Source organism: Pararge aegeria, chromosome 10 (assembly GCF_905163445.1).
Source record: "Pararge aegeria chromosome 10, ilParAegt1.1, whole genome shotgun sequence".
NCBI lineage: Eukaryota > Metazoa > Arthropoda > Insecta > Lepidoptera > Nymphalidae > Pararge > Pararge aegeria.
In genome coordinates, this window is record NC_053189.1 from 4,670,318 (window position 1) to 4,693,089 (window position 22,772).

General features: G+C 35.4%; 1 protein-coding gene across 1 annotated transcript in view; it reads right to left on the reverse strand.

Moving 5' to 3' along the window:
• The window catches only part of LOC120626787 (C3 and PZP-like alpha-2-macroglobulin domain-containing protein 8), a 315,655-nt gene that overhangs the window by 91,505 nt on the left and 201,378 nt on the right, over window positions 1-22,772 (reverse strand). Inside the window, exons 6-7 of the mRNA XM_039894529.1 lie at window positions 15,080-15,303; window positions 6,102-6,257 (exon numbers count right to left, since the gene is read on the reverse strand). Of these exons, the coding sequence (XP_039750463.1) occupies window positions 6,102-6,257; window positions 15,080-15,303 (380 nt within the window). The remainder of the gene's footprint in view (window positions 1-6,101; window positions 6,258-15,079; window positions 15,304-22,772) is intronic.

Below are 22,772 nucleotides of genomic sequence, written 5' to 3' on the forward strand. Positions count from 1 at the left end.
GAAGTAATATTTCGGTTTTCATTAACAAATTGTAGATAATTTTTCATAACAATATACCTAGTGTGATGCATGAATATGTTTTGCAATAGGTCTGGTACATGAGATGTTACTTGTTAGCAAGATATACACAAGTTTAGCAAACTCAGCGCCGATGCCAGACTAATTTCATTAATCCAAGCTGATTGGACTTGCCGAGCTGGCCTTTCAAATCACGTTTATACTTTCGATAGGTGTATAAAAGTTGTGCGAAGACTGGTATACATATTTGATTACTGAAGTTTCTTGGTTTTGTTTTAGGGAGATTAATTAATATGGGAAAAAAACTGATTAAATTTTCTTTGCATTATACCACACAGAATATAGATTACCTTTAAAACGTTAACAAAATTACGGATTATTTGTAACAAATTGACATTACAAATATATTTATCACGTTATCTACCTCTCTTCCTGTTAAGTTTGTGCTACTAAAATGCCCAAATACCTACAGTGTGTATTTGATAGTTACAGAGGGTGTAAAAATGTTTGCTGCGAAGTGACTGTTTTTCTAAGACAGATATAAATATTAGTATAAAGAAATTCCGAAACCATTGATAGTTTTTTTTACCAGTTAGATACTTTATGTCTAATAAATATATTATTTTCCACAGATTTTTTTCGTTAATAACAATAATTATTTTGACAAAAACTGCAAAGACTTTTAAACACCTATTTCAGGTGTTATGGATAAAACGCAACTTGTACAGAGAAGTATATAGATAGACTGACAACAAAGTGATAATAAAAAGGTTCCATTCCATTGGTTTCAGCATGTTCATTGTCTATACAAGGATTATTAAATCAACGCCAATATTCCGAACGTAACATAAAATGTTAAACAATATATAAAGGTAATATATTTCCACTCGGAGACTATAAATTTTAAAAGCGCTCCGATTTTTCTATTGCACTCTAGCAATTAATCTGCTGTATCATCACTATCGACGAAAAAAGAAAAAAAATAGGGAACTAAAGCTTCGGAGCTTTTAAAATTTAATGCTTTATAAAAATAAAACTACTGGCTAGTACAATTAAGCACAATTTTTTTTAATGCGTTGTAGTGCTAAACCTTATATGTTATAATTCTTGTAGAATGCAAAGTTTCGTATAATTCTTGTAGAATTCAAAATTCTTGTAGACGGCAACATCACTTACCACCAGGTAAGATTGCAGTCAAGGACCAACTTGTAGTGGAATAGAAAAAAAAATAACACCTTTACAACAGAATAAGGAAAATATTTCTTTTGAAATATGCTGTTGAGGCCTCTTCCTATATTACATCGAGCCGATACAAGAAAATGTCGAGAGTAGAGTACAACCTCAACGCGTGCAATTAGAGTCTATATCAGATACATTTTTATATAAAGTTAGGAAAATAAAGGATGAATAAATCTACAAATATTGATGTAGAATACAAAAGGCGGCCTTATAGCTTAGAAACGCTCTCGCAAACAATTTTGTTGTTTGGCTAAGGTACCCCCACCCCACCTTATCCAAACAACAAAATTCTTTGATGTTCCAATGTATTAATGTAGACATCAAAAGTTACGGTTAGCATATATTACAAACCTGGGTGGTTTTTATAAGTATTTTTTATTTTTTTGGAAACTTTATGTAAATAAATAAATAAAATAAATCATATCGAATTAAATTTTGGACGGCCGATTGGCGCAGTGGGCAGCGACCCTATTCCCACAGCTGGAATTTTTTTGTTTGCACATTACTGTTTTTCAGTGTCTCGGTGTTTATCTGTATTTTATAAGTAATTATGTAAATTATTCATAAAAATATTCAACAGTCATGCACCCATAAAACAAGCTACCCTTACTTTGGAGCTAGCGATGTTTGTATTGTCGCAGTATATTTATTTATGTATTTTTATTATTAATGTAGACATCAGAAGTTACCGCTCATCACATCAAATCAAATATTCAGTGCGTTAAACAGTACATTACAAGCCCTATCAGCGAGGCGTCTTTCACCGTGTAGTGGCATAATAATTCATAAGATAGTTATCAGCTCTCAAGGCACTCTAGCCGGATTGGCAATCTCGTTCAGCGCGTATTTGCATGATGACTATGTCATAACCACTTCGACCCCAGTAATTGCTTCCTCCGACCCATCTGAGTGACGTCACGAAAGCGGGTTTTAAAATTGATCGGAGTGCATTTCTTTCTTAAATAAACTAAGTCTTTCTATAAAAGCGGTGATAGCGCAGAGGGTAGGAGCTCGACATCACTTTCGGGGGGCCGAGTTCGAATTCCAGCACGCACCTGTAACTTTTCTAAGTTATGTGCGTGTTAAGTAATTAAAATATCACTCCAACGGTAAAGGAAAACATCGTGAGGAAATATGCATGCCTGAGAGTTCTACATAATGTTCTCAAAGGTACGTGGTGTCCATCAATCCGCATCGGGCCAGCGTGGTGGACTACAGACTTAATGCAATGTAGTGGGCCGGTAATGGGTTGATATCAATCTATAAAACAAACGAATATCCTCTTACTGTATTCAATACCTCTGTAATCTATAGATTGATTACTTATCAACGTTTTACTAATTTTTTTACAATAACATTGTTGTAAAAAAATATCCATACAATTAGTAACAAATAACAAATTTGCTAAGCAAATTATCAACAGATTACAGATAGATATATCAATATAGAAAACGGACGTTAAATAACTTTCCAGAAATGAAGAAACGCTTGACGACTTTAATATTTTGTTGACCTTTGACATTATGACTTCATGATATTTTTGTGATTTTCTACTTCGACGTTGTTCTGCTCTCTTTATTTTTGTTTGTGAGCTTTTTATAGTAAACATTGAAAGTTCTTTATCACATTGGATCGAATTTTCAGTGCAATACATAGTACATTACACGATTCTTCGGCGAGACGTCTATAACCGCGTTGTGTGTATATATACATGTTCCTTTACGTACATTGTTTTAATGTAAATAGACTTGTAATTCTTAAGATAGTTATCAGCTCTCAAAAGGCAAGGCACTTTAGCAGGATTCGGAATCTCCTTCAATGCGTCTTATCATTGTCAATTATAATTAGGTACGTCATAGCCACTTCGACTCCAGTAATAACTTTCTCCCACTCATCTGTGTTACGTAACGTTACGTTACGACGACAAAATGTTCTTTTTTTTACCGCAATATATATACTTAAACATTTTTTATTTAAAAAGGTTTGTAATTAATTTTTTTTTTCGCCTTTTTGACATCTTTGACTTATTTTTTGTGCTGTGCTATGATATAACCGTTGCGTTCACTTGCACCCGTTCTGAATTCTGTGGTTACAGCAAAATGGTTAGAAACAAACGCACAAACACACACAAGAAAGCGTATTTGGTAATTTGACAAAAAGGTTTTTATAGCGAGAAGATTATTCTAAAGACCTCACTCTCTCTTCTTGGTCAAGGTTTTAATATTTTTTCATTATAACTTAGTAGGTACACAGATACATGCTTTTTGCAAAATGAAAAGTGAGCTTCTTCTTTGGAATCTACTTCATAGCTTGAATTGAATGTATGAAGTTATCTTTATAATACTATTTTGATATTGTGATCTGGTTAATGCATATCAGAATACAGGTGTCACCAACCCTCCTTTTACCGCGGGTGTCGTACGAGGCGACTAAGATAAGCGTCAACTTGTTTCTAATAGCATCTACTGCGATCCCGTCTTGCCCAGCGTGGTGATTTTGGCCAAACCTCCCCTTCCCTTATTCCAGCAGTGATATATTGTAGGTTTTACTCCTTGCGATTTCAATATTAATATGGTGCAAAGAGTACCAACAACAGTAGTCATACTACATTTGTCTGATGGGAGGCTTTGGCCGTGGCTAGTTACCACCCTACCGACAAAGACGTGCCGCTAAGCGATTTACTGTTCCAGTGCGATGTCGCGTAGAAACTAATTAGGGGTATGACTACCATACTCTCTAACAGGTTAGACCTCTACCATCTTAGACAGCATCATCACTAACCACCAGGTGAGATTGCAATCAAAGGCTAACTTGTATAAAAATGTGGGAATAAAAAAAAGACGCAGTGCAGTGCGCAGGCGCAGTGTGCAGCGACCCTGCTTTTTGAGGCCGTGGATCCAATTCCCACAACTGTGCAATATTTGTGTGATGAACATGAATGTTTTTCAGTGTCTGTATGTAGTAGGGTGTTTATCTGTATATTATAAGTATTTATGTATATTATTCATAAAAAATATTCATCAGTTATCTAAGTAACCATAACACAAGCTACGCTTACTTTGGGACTAGATGGCAATGTGTGTATTGTCGTAGTATATTTATTTATTTATTTACTTGTCTTGTTTTCTTACCTAAACAAGCTAGCAAGGTTAGAAGTCTCCTAATTTGCCCTCTGGTTCGTCTTATTAACGAGCTCAAAGGTTAAAAACTTTCAATGTTGTGCTAAACAAATATTAGTTAGCAGAGTTTTCAGCTTCCAAGTGTCCATACTTTTTGCTCGCGGCCATTTTAAAATAAGGACAAAAACGACTTTCCATTATAAGGAAGTCGTAGTCCTTTTGCATAGTCTTTATCCTTATGAATATTATAAAATGCAAAGTCTGTCCGTCGGTATATTTGCTTATTCCTTGAGAGCCCATTAGTAGATTTAGTGAAAAGGCTGAGTAAAGCAAAAAGGCGGGATTTCCTGCCTAAGTAACGTTGCATTGCGGTATTTTACGTGAATAATCAGATTAAAAAGCTCATGAACAAGAATAATTATCTCCGCTTCATTCTCTATCTTTTTAATTATTGATGTAGATTTTTTAAAATTAAATTCCGTACCTAATATTCAAGTACTTACTAATTTTTTTTTTTTTTTTTTTTTATAAATAAATATACTACGACAATACACACATCGCCATCTAGTCCCAAAGTAAGCGTAGCTTGTGTTATGGGTACTAAGATAACTGATAATTTTGTGTGTTAACAAATAAATTAATTAAATAAATTATTTAATTTTAGAAATTAATTATTTAGGAATGTTTATTTTTACAAGCAATAATAGTACTTGAATCTTCAATATTACATATTCAGATATTTACTATTTTTTAGTACATTATTCGACTTGAAGCATTTTAAATTGATGTTTTTATATTACTGATAAGGTTGATTGATGTAATATGTTACTATATATTTGAAGCTCAAATCATACTGTTGGGTACAAATTAATGAGTAGGCTTTGGTTATTATATAAGAAAATAGACAGTACAATTTAATTCATAACACTTTTTATGAGTTCAAATGCAAAATATTGCAGTGAGAATATTAACTCTACCTTAAGTCAAAATCAAATCAAATCAAATCAAATCCTTTTATTTGCATAAAACATTGTAGGTATACATGTTTAGTCATAATATATGACATGCAAATCTTAATTTAAACAAATTCATTTATGTAATAATTAATAAAACATCAAAATAAATAAAATCAAATTAATCGGCTGAATATAATAAAATTTCATGAATTTTACTGTATGGAACAATAAACATGGAATGTCAAGTAAAAACTAATAATTATATTTTATTATCCAAGAACTCCTTTACCGTGTAATAGCATTTCTCAACCAACCAGTCACGTAATTTTGCCTTGAATTTCAAAAATGGCAAATCTTTAATAGCTATAGGCAATCAATGTATAATAAAACAAACATATCCATCAAAATATATTCTGAGTCGTAAAAATGCGAAAGGAACTTTGATACCGACGGAAGTTCCCGGATTGCACACGTTGTTATATACTTATTTTTTATTCCACTATAAGTTAGTCCTTGACTAAGTGATGACGCAGTCTAAGATGATAGCGGGCTAACCTGTTAGGGAGTATGGTAATCATACCCCGCGACATCACTCCGGAATACTAAATCGCTTAGCGGCACGTTTTTCGGTAGGGTGGTAACAAGATTCAGAAATTATAAATTCCCGAATTGCCCCTGCTGGTAATCGAAACCGGGACCTCCTTCTTTAATTCACAGCGCTCACCACTGTGCCAGGGAGGTCGTCAAAATAAATATTTCGTTGACTTACCTGTAAGTTTACGTAAGGTGCATCGGCCATTACAGTCGGCACGATGAAACCACCTTCCCCAGTGGACATATCGATATCCTGGCTGTAGATGTCCGTCTTATCATCGTAGAGCTTCACCCGAACTCGAATCCGCTTTTCGGTGCTCATAGCTTCGACCTGCGGACAAAAAAGACTGGTGAGTATAATTTGAAGAGGCGATAGCCCAGGGCAAGAGTTTGATATCACTTCGGAGGACTTTTTTAAGTTATGTGCGTATCAAGCAATTAAAATATCACTTGCGTCAACGGTGAAGGATAACATCGTAAGGAAATCTGCAAGCCTTGTGTTAGTATATTTATTTTTTATATTTATCAATAGTATTTTTGTATTTGTGTCTGGTTTATGTATTAGTATGTAGATATTCGTATGTATGTATTAAATAGTGTAGCCCACCTATTCGTTTTCTTTTTAGTTTTCCTAATCCTAAGGTTGCCTGGCAGAGATCGCTACTTAGCGATAAGGCCGCCTTTTGTATCCTGCTTCATTCTTCATGTGTTTGTTCTTTTTTTTGTCTCGTTTTTCTGAGTGGTGTACAAATAAAGAGTATAAATAAAATAAAAAAAAAAATGCGTGAGTTCTCCATAATGTTCCCAAAGGAGTGTGGAGTCCACCAATCCGCTTCGGGCCAGCGTGGTGGACCACACCCCGAACCCCATCTCATTGTGGGAGGAGAGCCGTGCCCGTGTAGGAAAACATCGTGTCCGTGCCCGTGCCCGTGTAGGAGAGTTCTCCATTTTTTTTTTAAATAATAATAGCGGGTAAACAAGCAAGTGGGTCACCTGATGATCACCGCCGACCGGCGGCAGCCGATGGGTTGCCGGCTTTTAAGGAATATGTTATCCGCCCCTTGAATAACCCTAGATTGCATTTTTGAGAATGGGAGATTGTTCCATAATTTGCAAGTGCGCGGTAGAAATGATCTGGTATTTCGAGCCACAAATTGTTCTGGTGAACAATTTATCAGATTAACTTATAATTTTGTGTACTCAAACTAGACTGGCTGATTAGTTCTAAGCAACAACGATGTTAAATTAGAGACTTCTCGTAAGCAGAAACCCTAAAATAGTTACGAGTATATATCGCTTAATGGAATGGATATTGCTCGAATATAATTGATTAGACAATTAACCATAAGCCCCTTCAAACACTCCGTATCTAAGGAGATAATATTTAATTACAGCTGTTTCATATCACGAGGTATTCCGTCGACTCAGGAGTTAAGCCAGCCCGGGACTAAATGACTTAATAAAGCTTTAGCCCGTAGCAATACTGTTAGCTTTGGGACGAGTTCATAAAGTATGAGAAGCAAACTTCAAACCTTTGTTATTATTGAAGTAGAACTTCTTTATCGGCGTTGGAAAAAAGTTACCTTCAGATTTTTCGGTTACGCGTCACACATATCCGTTACGCGCCATCTTTTTCAAATTTTTCAAATTAAAAATTTCTTTATTCATGTTGGCCTATCACAGGCACTTATGACGCGTTCATACATATTTGTTTACAAAATTTTAACGGGATGGTGATAACTTCGTTCGCCAACTTTAATCTAAAGCTACGAGGGTTCCAAACGCGCCCTGGCCTAAGAAGAGCCCACAACAAACTTAGCCGGGTTGTTGTGGGCTCTTATTTTCTGTATTCATGTCTATGATAATAAAAGCCTTTTCTTAAACTTTACTAATTTAACTTTATTTAACCAATTCCTGTGAAGTTGCATATAATTGATCATTTTTCGAAAAATAAGGTCAAAAAGAAGTTTTACTTCTTACGTTTGTACACTAGTATACGCACACATTTTTTTAAATCTTATTGATGGCAACTTTAAAACCGCTTTTTATTGTTCGGAGGCTACAGGCTACGGACACAGATATTAGATTAAATAAGAAATAAATGATTTTGAAATATTATGGGTTACATGTTGTTTAATTTTATTATTTATTGTGAAGTCAATACAATCTGACGATGCTCCCGTGTCGGAGCGAAACGTGAGTAAAGATCTGTTTGGTGTGGAGTATAAAGATTGAAGAAATTATAAATTGCACCATAAAGTTTCTACCATTTTCGCAGAGTAGTTACCAGTAGGTACTATAGCAAATGAAGCTTAAATTTCATAGTAGGTTTATGATGAAATTCCGCCAAGTAACGTCTGCTTGTATCAAATATGGGCTTAATATAACTGACATATCCCTAAAAAGTTAGTTCCCTATTACCTTAGCATTATTACCACCAGAAGAGTTTGGAGCTTAATAAGAGTATGTGAAAATATTGGAGGCTTTTAAAAGTAAAAGTCTACCGGGTACACTACAGCTGCCAGTATGTTGGTCAAAGGATTACGTTTGCCTTTCAAAGGGGCAATGACTTATGCTTCATTTGTAGTTTGTATATTCTCACATTTATAAAGTGTGTTAATTAGTTTAGTTAAGTACTTTAATATATTTTTATTCCGCTTTTTTTTGTTTGCGTAGATAATGCAAAAAGTCAAAAGCTCCAGCGTTTTCCATAGAAGGTTTTGAAAGTACTGGCTATTTTCAAAAAGGTTTTCCTATTGCATCCTGTGATAAAGTAAGTTACGTAGCCTCTGCAGTTTATTACACTGTAACGATGCCAAGGCGAAAAGAGACTCGCCAAGCGAATACAAATCGATATTTTACTGGTAAAATAAAAAAGTAACAAACGTATACAATTTTAAAGCACCCCTGCTGGCCTAGAACATAATAAACCGAAATGAAACGTGGTGTATGTACCTACCGTACGAAAAAAAAACAATACAAAATACCGTCACGTGTATTGAAAAAAATTCACTACTGTCAGATACCTACTGATATCTTTTATAGAAAATAAATGAAAATTTGGGGAAATAAACATGACACGGTAAAATAATATTTCAATTTTGTCCAACGAGGTGGACAGACGACAGTCGAGTCGCTAGGAGCAGCTGGAAATAAACTGCCCAGGACCCTGAATTTTGGAAGTCCCTACAAAAGACCTATGTCCCTACAAAAGAGCTATGGACGTCAATCGGTTGAACTGATAATATTGCTGAGAGTTGTTATACTGTTTCTTAACGGAAAATTGAAAAAAGTAGAGTAAGACCGAGGAAAAGAAGGTAGGATTGTGAGGAGAAGAATAATCTTGTTTAAAGACTGGGTAAGTTGACGAGTTAGGGAATTAAAGAGGTGACCCAAATCAATGGCATATTAGGACTTCGAAAGTCTCCAAATTTAAAATGCTGACATAATGGTGGCCGGTCAGACATACATACTGTCTCATGTGGAGTATGTTTTTGTTTGGAGGCTAAAAGGCACAGTTATACGAGTCCCGAGCAAACTAGTTTCGTAAAACTGTGTTCAGTGGATGGATATAGTTGACAGTTGCACAAATTTTGTGGTATTAATTACACGCGCGTAAAAACATAGTTCGAACAATTTTTTTCGTAGCTTAATTTAACCTCGTAACTCGTAGTAGTTGATGTTTTCCGAACGTGCCCTGGGTCTGAGTATAGGCCTGAAAGAACTTAGGTATATTTATCAGGTATATAATTGCAATCAACGTCTCTCTAAACCAAATACCTAGTTAAGGTAATGAATTTCACCTTAGAATGCATTACTAGGACTAAATTGCAGCAATAAAATCGTAACAATAACATTATCTGTAATTAATTCTGCAGCAATTATGTTCATTGCAATAGTTGTGGCAGTAAATCTAATTCAAATTAAGCGATAGTTTTAGGTGGGAAACTGATATTACAAATTTGGTATAACCACATTTATACCCAAGAGGTTTTAGGTATTACGGATTTATCTAAAATTAAATGTTGATCCAAAATTTTAACTGTGTTAAGTGAGTATAATTTTTTAAATATCGGGCTAATCAATGTATAAATGCTGGACACAGGTCTCTTCATGCTGGTCACACTACCGTATTGCAATGCAGGTTGGAGGGGTTTAGTAACGTACCTAGTATGCTATAGTATTAATTCTTATTATAATTCAAAAGGATTCTCCAAAGTCGGCCCCATTCGTGGTATTAATTAATATTTAGCATTATACTAGCTTAATTTACGTACACTCTGGGCTTTATATAGCTAGCTAGAAGCTGTGATAGCGCATTGGGTAGAAGCTCGACTTCACTTTCGGAGGGCGGAGTTCGAATCCCAGCACGCACCTCTAACTATTCTTATCTATGTGCGTTAAAAGTAATTAAAATATCACTTGCTTCAACGGTGAAGGAAAACATCGTGAAGAAACCTATATGCTTGAGAGTTTTACATAATGTTCTCAAAGGTATGTGGAATCCACCAATCTGCACTGGGCCAGTGTGGCGGACTACGGCTTTAACCCGTCTCTGTAATGGGCCGGTAATGGGATATGATGATGATGAACTAGCTAGTCTAAAACAATCCTGGACTAGTAATTAAAATACTCAATATTTATTTCTGAAAATTGCTTATCACTGGTTTTCTGTCCCCTCTATACGAGAGCGATGAGTATACTATCAGTAGAAAGGAAGCTAAAATAAGAATTCAGCCTGAAGAAAAAAAAGAAAACTGAGCTCAACTCCTCAGGACGCCAGACTCCAAAAACTAAGGCTGGGACAAATGGAACGGAAAATAGACCGGCAAATAAAAAAATAACTTGCTCAACATGACTACGGAGTCTCTCTAAGGGACAGAATTCATAATGCAAGTTCCGTAGGAGAACTACAGTCATTGCCATATCCCGAAGAATAAGAAGGGCAAAATGAAGATTGGGACAAACGTGTTCTGGAGTGGAGACAGTTGACCCGTATGGGAACGCAGTGTGGTATTACTTCCAGCCTGTTGAACAAATGTTCAGAAGGAGCCTTTTGTGGGAGTGGCTGAATAAGAGAGGCGTGGTGTCGCGCTTTTATAAAGATTGATGTCTAGACTGCAGTAGACTCTTGAGGGTTTATAACTACGGTTGGAGCTGTAAAATTCACAAAAGTTAGAACATACAGAAACCGTGTACACGACAAATGTCAAAGGATCAGAAACCACTTCATTTTAGAAGTGTCTCTCTACTTGAATTCAATAATTTTGAATTTTTAAAATTGGCTGAATGAGGGTTCTTTGTGATCTTAATTATGTGGCTAATGTTTTGTATAAGACGCCTGGTTGAAAACCTATTTATCTAGCTAAGCCCTTGAGACTGTCCTTTATCGGTCAGCAGGTTTGGGTTAGCTATAGTAAAAATATAATATTTCGAAAAAGAAAACACTACAAAACAAAAACGCTGACGCATCAATCTGTATTAATATGGCGTGTTTTCTTTCTCTTGGCACCGGTACAATGTAATAATTTACGAAGGCTCTGGAGGAGTCTTTGTATCACGATCTTTTGTCGGTGATCACTTAGCTCAATAGCTATACAAAGTTATATTACCGCTATCGAGATGTCGTGTTTGTCTGTTATACCATGCATCACATAATAATAAATAAATAAATAAATATACTACAATAATAATACACACATCGCCATCTAGCCCCAAAGTAAGCGTAGCTTGTGTTATGGGTACTAAGTTAGCTGATGAATATTTTTTTTATGAATATAATACACATAAATACTTATAATATACAGATAAACACCCAGACACTGAAAGACATTTATGTTCATCACACAAACATTTTCCAGAGCGTTTGTAGACAAAATAAACTCATTAGCTTTATTACCAGTGATGTGAATTAAACTGAGTTTTGCTAGCAAAGCTGCGAGTAAAGCTAGTTAATAATATAACTATCCGACGTAACAAAGCTTATGATTGATCATTTCATCGCCGAAGAACTCTCTTCAGAAGCTTGGACTTGATATATTATATTTTTATCTAATTATCTGAGTGCTTTTCCTTTGTTTCTTTCGTATACAAGACATTATCTAATTAAAGTGTACATCTTACGGCATACGGAGTAAGTTTTATTTCTTGAGAAAGTAAAATAGCCTTCTAAATAAAATATTATAATACTAAATGAATATCATTTTATTAAATAATAGCGGGGATAGCCTAGTGGGCGGAACCTCGGCTTTAAAGTCAAAGTCAAAGTCAAAAATATCTTTATTCAAGGTGGCACTTTTGATGCGTACATAAGAATAACACGGTAGTGAGATGATGGCGATAACCACATTCGTAAACTTAAAACTACGAGGGCTCCAAACGCGTCCTGGTCTAAAAAGAAGCCCTCAACAAACTTAGCCGGCCGTTTTTTTTTGGTATCAACATCTCACAATATCATTTAAAATTATTAGAAGAGCAACCTGGTTAGAGCAATAATTCACACACAAGCTTTTTTATCGATTACGTAGTCCTTTATACTATAAAAGAACTTTTCTATAAGCCTACGTTTCATAAACTTTACTGTGGTAGGGCCGAGTTCGAATACATGCACGCACTTCTAACTTTTCTGTTTTAACGTTCTGTGTTAGCGGTGAAGGAATATTAAAATATAACAAACATTAAAAAAAAATGATCCGCAGTACGAAGTTCGCCGGGACAGCTAGTATTAAATACTTGCGACAAAGGGTTCAGACTTGATTTGAGGGAACAATTAGAAATTATTAAACATAAGAATGGGAGGTTCGAATTGCTAAACGAACAAATAAACTTATCAACTTCACCTCTATTGAACATATTCAGTGGGAGGGGCTTAGATAGATAAGGTGGGGGTCACAAAGGTATAAAACGCGACACATTTGGCGAATTTTTCACTTAACAATTATTCATTATATAACGTATTAAGTCAACATTTCCTGTGGATGCTCCGGTTTCAGAGCGAAACGTGCGTAGATTTTTCATTGCCGAAGATCTGTTAGGTCTGGGGTATAAGGATTGAAGAAATTATCAATGACACCATACAGATTCTCATGCTTCGCGGAGTATAGCAAATTAAGGCTAATTTTCATAATTAAGGCCTCATTTGCCTGTAATAACACCGGCAACTACGCCTTTCAGACAACTGTAACATATAAGTGCTGCTTGGCGGCAGAAATAAGACTGGTAGTACTTCCCTAGAAGAACTCTATTACAAAAAGGTAAAAAACTGCATATAACCGTAGTGATGTTATAAAATAACTAAAAAATCTTTTTTTATATTAAAAACTAGCTGTTGGCCGCCACTTCTTCTGCGTTTGATTTTGTTTGTTGATGTGGGATTAAATTGTGGTTCTAAAAAAAATAAAGTATTCAGTATCGCTAAGACTTCAATGAGGGGATTGCTGCTGTCCGCTGAGGAGTTCTCTCCTCCAACCACAGTTTGGGCAAAATTAAACACATATTATAACCTCTATAGTACAAAAATAATTTATTAATTCGGTTATAATTAGTCGGAGTTATGGTGTAAAATCATCTAACACTCACCCCCTCTCCCAAAGGAACCGAGCTTAATGTCGGTATTAAAAGTATTCTATATTACTTCTAACACTTCCAAGAATATGTGTGCAAAGTTTCATGAGAATCGGTTTAGTGGTTTTTGCGTGAAAGCGTAACAAACAAACTTACATTGCCATTTATAATATAAGTAGGGAAGTAGGGATAGGGATATGCTTTCTACATTCCACTGACAATGCCGTCAGCATTAAAATATTACGTTTATGAGCACTTTATCAGTTTTATAACTTTTATAATATTGCGGCGCACATGGGGCTCGGAGGTAAAAGTTCATTTTTGTCCATCGCAAAGAAATATGATTGCGGCAAAACATCGAATTACCACTTACAGTTAGTTTTATATTCAAACAATAAAAGTATCATAAAATGTACGAAGAAAAAAAATAACTAATGACAATAGACTAAAAATATGTAAATAAATAAATAATTGCTACGACAATACACACATATCCATCTAGCCCCAATGAAAGCGTAGCTTGTGTTATGGGTACTAAGATGACTGATGAATATTTTTATGTATCATCATCACATCGACCCATTACCGGCCCACTACAGAGTACGGATCTCCTCCCACAATGAGAAGGGGTTAAGGGCGCTGTTCACCACGCTGGCCCAGTGCGGATTGGTCGACTCCACACACCTTTGAAGGAGATTATGTAGAACTCTCAGGCGTGCAGGTTTTCTCACATTTTTTTCTCTAATGATGTTAAACAAAAGAACAACTGCTGAGATTCTTGCCAGCTTCTTCTCGGTAGATTCTGCCTTCCGTACCGGTGGTTGAGTCACTACAGACATACCTGACGTTTCAGAAATACTTATAGACCTACTTGAATAACTGAATTTTGAATTTGGTTTTTTTTTTCAGTTTGTATAACTTTTAATACGACTAATGTTCCCTGTTCTTTACCATTGGATGTTTTTTAAAACACTGTTAGCCAGAGCCCCCTACCAGACCAAATCAGTAAATAATTCTAAAATTTTAAATATACTGGCTGTTGCCCGCTTTCTCCGTCCGCGTTAATGACGGTTTTTTTATAAATCCTGCGTTCAGTGGGAACTGTTTGTTTTCCTGGGATAAAAAGCCTATATTACTCTCCAGCCTTTTAACTTACTCCATGCCGAATTCCTAATTTATTAGTTGCTTAGTTAACATGTAAAGTAAGGACAAACAAACTAACAAACGCACTTTTGCATTTACAATATTAAGTATAGACAAATCGCCCGGTGATCGAATGCGGGACTTCCCATTTACAAGACGCAATAACATATATTATATTATTTTGACGGCCGATTTGCGCAGTGGGCAGCGACCCTGCTTTCTGAGTCCAAGGCCGTGGGTTCGATTCCCACTACTGAAAAATGTTTCTGTGATGAACATGAATGTTTTTCAGTGTCTGGGTGTTTATATGTATTTTATAAGTATTTATGTATATTATTCATCAGTAATCTTAGTACCTATAACACAAGCTACGCTTGCTTTGGGGCTAGATGGCGATGTGTGTGTTGTCGTAGTTTAATTTTTATTTATTTTGTTTTGAGTACTCACGCGGCCGACAAATGGAAGTCCAGGCTTGTATCTCCGCCGCATACTGTCCGCGAATTTCAGTTCCACGTAGTGTTGTTCTGCGGCGGGCGTAGCAGGGGTGGCGCTGCCGAGCCCAGACCCGACGGTGAGGTCAACACTTGCAGTACTGCCACCGCAATTCGCTTCGATCTTCCACGTTCCTGAACGTGCTCCAGCTGCCAGAACTGCACTCAGCTTGCGGACACCTAATTGAGAAAATTATATCATGAAAATAACTTTTTTTTTCAGCTAAAATTGATAGAATAACCTAAAACATAGCAACACCCTCAGGGTATGCTAGGTACATTCGCTACCAAGTGCCGTCTTATGTCCATCTACCTGAGGCGTTGGTGCTAAGCCTCGTTTGTCTGTACACTAGGAACTTCGCAATCCTGCTTGCCGTCTGAAATAACCATGTAGACTTATAGTAGGTACTTCCACGGGCGGGCTGCGTTAAAAACAGCTCCAGCAGGGCTAGCACAGACAGGAGACAAAAAATATATACTTCGATTATATCCCCCAACAGGGGATATAATTAACGTGTCCACCTGCTAGCACGGGAATATGGAATAGTAGAATTTGAGCCCCGTTGATTATTTACTCATATATTATTGGGATATTATTTCCACTTGTGCCCCGATGCTCTGAGAGTTGATAAAGCTGTTGGAGAAGATTCTTTTGTATCCTTTCCCCGGGGATATAATTGTCTCCTGCCCATGCTAGCTAACTAGTACTGGGCTTAGTACTAAGTATTAAGCCCAGTACTAGTTAAGCATCATTGTCAGCCAATTCTTTAATTCAACATAATTCCAACACGCTGCTCCAAAGCTGGCGGAATTTAACGATTCAATTCTCTTCAGTCAGTCAGTCTCAGTTGTAATCTTATGTTATTGATTACAACTGAGACTGACGGATAACGTGTTCCTCAAGGCACGGACGCCAATTACCTGACAATTAGTATTGAGTTTTTTTTTTTAATCCTGAAGTTGAACCTATTTATCAAGGCCAAACAAAATAGCCTTTTTGATCTTTCACTTAGGAAAAATGCAAACTAGATGGTGGCAAACTAGATAGCGCCACAAAGATCTGCATATACTCTCGCTTCTAGTAATAGTTGCATAGTATTTTTGAGAAAATTCCGAATGAGCTATAAAACAGCGAGTTTTTGCCTCATTCTTGCTAACATCACTTGACAGTAGCAAGGCCCCTCACTCACAAAGTTCTTGCTTGCGGATATGACACATGACTTCCAAGAGGGTTCGCGAACGTAATTAATCAAACCTCGACCGGGACAGCGCAGCGGCACGCAACGTGTTTTCATTAACAATTTATATTCAAACAAGAGATGACTTTACGTTTTTTAAGACAAATGAGACTTTGTTTAACGCAACCCTTTGTTATTTTGTGCCGATTTTTAACTTTGCCGAAGTATTTTTATCCGCTTTTACGATTACTAAGTGAAACTCTTTTTTCTGCTTCCTACCAGATATATATTGTTTTTTTTTTTAAATATACTACGACAATACACACATCGCCATATAGCCCCAAAGTAAGCGTAGCTTGTGTTATGGGTACTGAGATGGCTGATCAATATTTTTATGAATAATATACATAAATACTTATAATATACAGATAAATACCTAGACACTGAAAAACACTTATGTTCATCACACAAACATTTTCCAGTTGTGGGAATCATACCCATGGCCTTGGACTCTGGAAAGTAGGGTCGCTGCCCACTGCGCCAGTCGGCCGTCAAAGCCCTTATAAACCGATACCGTTAAATTAACGATAAGAAGGCTCAGAGCCACTCAGCTGGGATTATAAATAACTTCGCTCGGAGTATCTGAACGTTATCAAATCAGAATTGCCGAGATAGAATCAATATAGCTGAATTAACAAATACCAAGTGGCAATGGAAGAGGCATATAACTAAGGGCAATTATAAACGTTGGGGTCTTAAGGTGCTGAAATGGCGACTCGGTACCAATAAACGTAGCAGTGGAAGACCCCGAAACCCTACGAAAGGTAGACAGACAGGTGACTTCAAACTAGTTGCAAAAAGCCGAATAATCTATGTAGCATCTTCCACTTTATTTAGGTCACTATATAAAATGAAATATTTAAAACATCCCGACTTCGTGCGTGTATGAGTCAATCGAGAAGCTAGAATAGATCTGATGCGAACATAATAATCATCGTGTTTAGCTTTTTACATACCATTATTGTACGATGTATACTGAGTTAGTCAGTTAACATTATTTTAGTCGATACATACATACATCCATCCTCACAAATTTTCGCATTGTTGTTATAAGTAGGTTAGTAGTTGATAAAAACTTTCATCTCATTTCCCGGTAGAAACTTATTGTTTATCGGGATAAAAAGTATCCTATATGTTGACCCGGAATATCAGCTACCACTATACCAAATATTATTTAAATCTGTTCAATTTTTCACGTGATGCCCGGACAGATAGACAGAAAGACAGACAAAAATAAATAAAAATCTGTTTTGGACAGTATCGATTATAAAGCATCCCCCGGTCAAAATTTTCAAAATATATTCAATGTACAGAAATCTTCCAGTTACAGTTTTATTATAAGTATAGATATTCTTTATTATTTAAGTTTTTGACGTGGCAACGTCTTATAATTCGATGGAGCCGGCTGCACGCACGAAAAAACATGACCTATGCGGCGTTACCTCGCTCTGAGACGTTCCATTAGAGGCTTGAAGTGCAAGCGAGAGCGCGGAACGAGCGACAAAGAGGCACAGTCAGCCTCCGCGTTCGACATCTGTCTCTCTCCTACTTAAGTGAGCGATGCGTCCGCATGCACAGCTTCTTTACAATAATACATTTACATGTTTTCGGCAAGGATGAAGTGCAGTGAAAAGTGAATGTGGTGTCAATTGTTTATAGCAACGATAATATCTATCAAACAAATAAAATTAAAATTTTCTTTTGAAAAATGCAACCATTCCATCAGTATTTTCTTACGACGTTGTCACGTTCAACTATCGTCATTATGCCGACTTGACAGACAACCAATTTTTTTTTTAATAGTAGATAACAAGTGGCGGACCAACTAGATGTCCCATGAGATAAATAGGAGCAACACTTTGCAGGGCATGCAAGGAACGTGCCGCATTCTGCACATTAACCTGAGGTAACAACGTAGAACCTCATGTGCCTGCAATTACGCCGGCACCTACGCCAGGAACACAGCATTGCAACAATACTGTTTGGCGACAGATATAAGCATGGCACTTCCCCGGACGAGAAGAAGAAGTATTAGTAGTAGAAGAAGAAGTAGTGGTAGAAGTAAAAATACGTCTAAAAATTCGTTTTCAAAATTTGTGTATCTTTCTATCGTTATTTGGTTTTTTTAGTGTTATTTCAGTGTTAATAAAAAAGCAAATATTTAAAAGCAAATCTTTAGTAAAGTTAGATAACGAACTTTTAAAATTCTACAAAATTTTTCACAAACGAAATACGCCCTCACTCACTTGACCCAATGACATTCAGAAGGCATGCTTGAAGTTTTTTCCTGGAGAAAATGACACATGACATTAAAGAGGGTCCGCGAATGTCATTAATCAAAGCCTGAGTCACGGTGACATCGCATGGCGCTGCAAAATGTAGTGTTAGTATTCAAATATTATACCGTAATTGAAATTGTTGAAATATTCAATACTTAGAGGTCAAGGAGCACTCCTAACTTTCCCGTGAACTTTTATTTTAATATTTTGGCTTTTGATATTTTTGATAAAGGACTTACTTTTTTTGGTGATTTTTGAAATTAGAAGTGAGAAATCCTTTGTAGTTATAATGAAACAAGTGAACGTCGCTAACAGATTAAAATTCATTTAAATAGAACAAGCCTATGACAAGTCATTGTACCACAGATAATACTAATATCAATATTCTCGTTAAGTTGAATCCCAAACAGAGATAAAATTTTAATTACCGATGATGTGAACTCTTGTCGATGCTTCAGGGCTGTATATATCTATATCTATCGGAAAGAAAAATACATCATGAATATTATCTTTTAAGATATAACCTTACTTAAGTTTAATTTCAGCATTTAAAAAATGTTATTTGTGTATCTAAAAGGTTACGTCATAATAGAAACAAATTTTGTTAGCGGCAGATTCGGGCAATACCGCAAAAGGTTTCCCATGTTGACTCGCCAGGGGACCGTCTCTCGGTATCAGGTGGAACTACTTGATCCTTTCGCTTACGTAAAAGAATTTTCGTGTCCGCCGCTGTGATGCCTTTTGATAAATCTATGACCCTATAAACAAAAGCCGGAAGCAGGGGAATATTTCATTACGTGACACGACATCGGCGAATAAATTTAACTGCCTTTTTGTCCTAGCGGTAAACACGTAATAATTTTAAATAATTTTAAATGACAAATGCATATGCATAATAAAACACTGGATACGTTCGACTACCAAGGCGGCAGATTCGATTCCTAGGCCAGGGCAGAAATAGTTAGGAATTCTGTTTTATCCAAAGAAATTCTCAGTCTTCTTTTTCTTATTTTTATAATACTTTTGCGTTCAAACAATCAGTCCTGATTACTATATAAATGTGTACGCTGTGTTGTGTTTTCTTATTCTTATTTTTACAATAATTTTGTTTTGTATGCAATACATTTTTATTGCATTAATAATACTGTAAGAAATTAATGGCTATTCATTAATTAATTTCTAAGCAGTTAATAATCAATTAATTCTTGTAAAGGCTTCGTTTTACCAATACTAAGGTTGAATGGCAGCGATAGGATAGTGAAAGGCCGCATTTTTTGATCCTACTTCGTTAAGATTCTGCTTTTTACCTACTAACCTAACTTATTTTTTTTTTGATTGATTGACGGCCGACTGGCGCAGTGGGCAGCGACCCTGCTTTCTGAGTCCAAGGCCGTGGGTTCGATTCCCACAACTGGAAAATGTTTGTGTGATGAGCATAAGTGTTTTTCAGTGTCTGGGTGTTTATATGTATTTTCTAAGTATTTATGTATATATAATTCATTAAAATATTCATCAGTCATCTTTAGTACCCATAACACAAGCTACGCTTACTTTGGGGCTAGGTGGCGATGTGTGTATTGTCGTAGTATATTTATTTTATTATATTGTAGTATATAAATCTTCTTCTTTTCGATTTTGCTCGCTTCTATGCTACACTAAAAAAAAAGCCTGTACGACATCTTTTTTTTATTAAAAAAGCCTGTATAACTCCCTACTACTAGCACCTGCAGTGTACAAATTAAGAATATGAAAAAAAAAACGCAACCTTTCGTTTGCAGTGTACAAAAAAAGAACATGAATTGTTTTTTTTTTTTGATTGATTGATGAATAAGTATTTAATTTTGAGCAACGCGGTTGTTTTAAGTTCTAAATTCTTCTAATATGAGAGAGAAAGCCCACGCCCAGCTTCGAGACATCATAAGCTGAGTATGGTGATGATGAACTAGGGAAAATTTAATTTTAATAAGGGGAAGTAAAACCGAATTTAATTTGTACCTTTATAGCTAGGCTAGACAAATTTTAATACACTGTCACTCATAAGTCAGTGGGGCGCATAAGCCAAACCCAATCTATCAAAATTTGACACGGGTTAACGTGCCGATGACAAGAAAAGGCTTTTATAGGACCGACTCTGAATACAGAGCGTTGTATGTATACAGAATTCCTTGAACATTTGATGATTTTTAGGGTTCCGTATCAAAATTGTAAAAATGAATCCCACGACTTAGATTATCTTTATAGTAGAATTACTATTTTCCAAGGATAACTATTTGTGTGTCATTTATAAAGATAGACTTATTTTTAGATTGGTTTTGTCTACAATAGACTAGTATTTTTGACGCATGCAAATTTCAGCAGCATATATACGGCAGCATATACGGCATATATATACGGTAGCATATATACATATACGGCAGCATATATACATATACGGCGGGCCATTTAGTTTATTGTGGCTTAGTTTACAAATGCTTGGTATTATTTGAAGCTTAAATCTTATTATAAATGAAATTAAATATATCTTTTAATTAGGCTTTTTAACGTTGATAGACTAATTAAAATCCAAAAAAGTTCTTCCAAAGTGTATCGATAACAAACAAATAACAAACCTTTCCTTTTATAATATTACTATAGACGAGATTTTGAGAAAACGCGTATAGTTTCTTTTTATTTTCGATTCGAATACTAAATCGGCACGTTTACAGTAGAGATTACTGTATAAGTTAGAGAATTATTATTTTTTTGTTGTAGGTATTTACACATTCACACAGTATGTTCTAACGGCTATTAGTAAAGTAGAATTAGTTTAACAGCTATGCATTTAAAAGATATGGCCACCAAATTGTACTCTCTTGATTTCTATTTATATCTTTGTAACTACTTTTTGTTTCTTTGGTGTACAATAAAAGTGTATTCATTCATTCATTCATTCATTTATTTACAGTTTAAGATAAAGTTTTAATTTCGAGAATCCAAATAACTTAAATTTATAGCCATCTTTAAAATCTGGCATTTCAATTCCATTCCCCTCACCATCCGATTTTGAGAGATAACACGATAAAAATTATGCCGTCATCTCAGAAAATTATTGAATTTTCTCGAATTGTCTAATTCTTCCATCTCATTTAATTTCAATGGAAACGTAATCTGACGTGTAACTAAAATCTGACTTAAATAATTTATCAGGTGAAAATGCGGACAAGTTTTTATAGAATCAGCTGCTAAGAATTATTAAACACTTTAACATAATATTGCATAATTTGATAAACTTAAAGTAGCAAATATGGGCATTAAAAGATTTCTGGTTGGAAAAAACTGACATGCCTTTAAAGGAACCAACATTCAGGATTATTAGTAAAGCAAATCAAAATGCCCCCCAATTTAATGTAACAAAATAATATAACCAAAACAAAGAATTGCCATCATCAGAACAAAACAGTCTGACTCTCATATTGTTTATTTAATGAACGGATATGAAAGCCGAGCCCAACTTTTAGCGTCCAGCTTCGAAACAAAATGGAGTAGTTCGCGATATTGGTCATAACTTCTGCTGTAATATAAAGGATAAGTTACAATAACAAACTTACTTTGCAATTAGAGAGAGCTTTGGGAAAGCGGAGCTTCTGCCATAATAACGTGACTTATTATTGAAGATTACTTTGTAAAGCAAAGTTTTGGTCGTAAAAGTAACTAAAATGGTTTATCTAGTTTTTTTTGCATTAAATGATTTATTAAGAATTGCCTGTATCCCATATGTCCATTAAAATATATAATAAACTACTGTACGACCTCTTGTTTCTCAATAAGTAAACACTGTGAGACGGTGTTAACAAAAACGATACTTTGCTAAGTTTATACGGTTGTCTTTTCCCGAGATCAGGGCATTCCCATAGGTTGAGTTTTAAATGAAAGAATGTTTTAAAAGAAAGTTACCACCGTCCAAAATTGTACGATCGCTTATAAGATTACTTTATTGCTTGTCTATAAGAATAAATTTGTATATATTTCTTTTATAAGAAGTCTTGATTTTGAACTTTTGATTTTGAGATACAAGAGTATCAAAGCGACAGATGAATATGATGATACAAATTCAGTACAATAATACTTTTAAATTATTAAACTACCAAAAGAA